The 1,806-nt window shown below is 32.8% G+C and overlaps 1 protein-coding gene across 1 annotated transcript in view; it reads left to right on the forward strand.

Annotated features, from left to right (window-relative positions):
* Positions 1 to 533: 533 nt before the first annotated feature.
* The window catches only part of LOC123009132, a 13,587-nt gene continuing 12,314 nt past the window's right edge, over positions 534 to 1,806 (forward strand). The window contains exon 1 of the mRNA XM_044405260.1: positions 534 to 1,786. Coding sequence (XP_044261195.1) covers positions 1,720 to 1,786 — 67 coding nt within the window. The 5' untranslated portion in view covers positions 534 to 1,719. The remainder of the gene's footprint in view (positions 1,787 to 1,806) is intronic.

The following is a 1,806-nucleotide window of genomic DNA, read 5'->3' on the forward strand; positions in this document are numbered from 1 at the left end:
AACGTTAATCAAAATTCTGAAATAAGGTTAGGAAAACCTAAAGACTAATTTACACTTTTAATCTATCAGGGAAATTGGGTGGACGAAATTCACTGTCCATCACTGTACATGTAGAAAAACGTTTTATTTACATATTAGATTGTTTCATTGAATCAAAATGGCCAAACGAACTTTTTCAAAAATCGCTAACTTTTTTGAAACCGTACTTGGGCATTTAAAAGAGAAAGGTTCGATCTTTCTTTTGGTTTATTCATAATCAAAAAATAAATACAATAAAATTTAAGGTTGTTAGGGCCTTTATTTTTTTCTTCAGCAAATGAAAGAGAATTTAAGTAAGATAACCTAAATAACAATTACGTAATTTTGAGCTCAAGACACGAAAACAAATAATAATTTAAGTGAATTAATTTGTTTACTGGTAAAGTGGTGTTTGCTATTTTAAAATGAGAGATTTGCTTGGCTATTGGAGAAATGTAATTTAATGTATTAATCAATCTTTCCATTTACCTAATCACAAGTGCAGTAAAATTATTTCTTGTACAAAATTATTTGTCAGACGATTAATTTTAATTAAAATTTTATTTTGTTGCGCTAATTTAACATGATTTCTTCAGTGTTTTTGCGAATGACTTGTTAAGCGTATCACAGAATCTTCCATTGTTTCTTCCATCTGATAACGTCTCAAAGACACTTGTTCTTGCATGTTTAATTATTTTTGCAAAATTGCTGAAAATTCTAGAACTTTGTGAGATAGCCAAATTATTTATTAATTTACGACGCGCTATTCTCTATCAAAATTCTCTAACATTTCGGTTATTTATTATCTTGTTTCTATCACAGCTCAACTGACGAATTTTTCCATTCGATTAGTATCGAAAACACTGAAATTCGTTACGTTTTATTTGAGCTCACACTACGTAACAATAAATCGCTGTTATTATCTCCCTTTATTATGCAGGAAATCCCACCATGCCGTAACACAACAGGCTCTAATTTTCATACAATCAACCGATTATCCCATTATGTAATAATTAGTAATAACAGCAATGGTCGCGCATTTGTTATTTTTTAACTCTTCATAAATTACGACTCCGACAAGGATGTTATTTCACTTCCGTGAAGCCTTGACCTTGCTACGACAAGAAAAATTAAAACATAATAAAACTTCCGGTGACTCGGTTTTTGAAAAATCGAACAAGCTTTTTACAGAAATGTCAAGGAAGATCCGGTTGAGGATACTAGGAAAGATTATGGAATTTTACGATGTTTTCGGCGCCAAATTTGGCGCCAAACAAACTAGAATTGAATCAATTAATTTTTTACAATTTCAAAATTGGCGCCCACGTTTGACATTTAACCTCATAGCAGTTTGAAGATTAGCTCAATTCTGGAAATGGATTATTTACACGAGAATTTGCAAAAAGATATCCAGATTTGCTATATTTTGCAAACACGAATCAAAAGTAATGTTAGAAAACCGCCTAAAGCGAATTTTCTTCTGCAATTTCAAAATTGGCGCCCCACATTTGACAACTGACAATTGACAAAAGCCGAAAAATAAATCAATCATGGCGGTTTGAAGATTAGCTCAATTCTTGAAATTAATTATTTTCGTTCAATTTCCACGCGAGTTTGGAAAAACGCCCTCCACGAGTCGTTTCTTTTGCCATATTTTACAAACACGTGTCAGGAGTAGGTTAGAAAACCGTCAAAATCGAAATGACTTCGAAGGGACAACACGTGCAGGATAATTCAGTAGCCGAACGAAGATTGCGTCCGATTTACGGTAAGCGCCCCCTGAGTGTC

Source organism: Tribolium madens, unplaced genomic scaffold (genome assembly GCF_015345945.1).
Source record: "Tribolium madens isolate multiple individuals breed KSU strain unplaced genomic scaffold, Tmad_KSU_1.1 Scaffold_71;HRSCAF=194;Tcas5.2_LG6, whole genome shotgun sequence".
Taxonomy (NCBI): Eukaryota; Metazoa; Arthropoda; class Insecta; order Coleoptera; family Tenebrionidae; genus Tribolium; species Tribolium madens.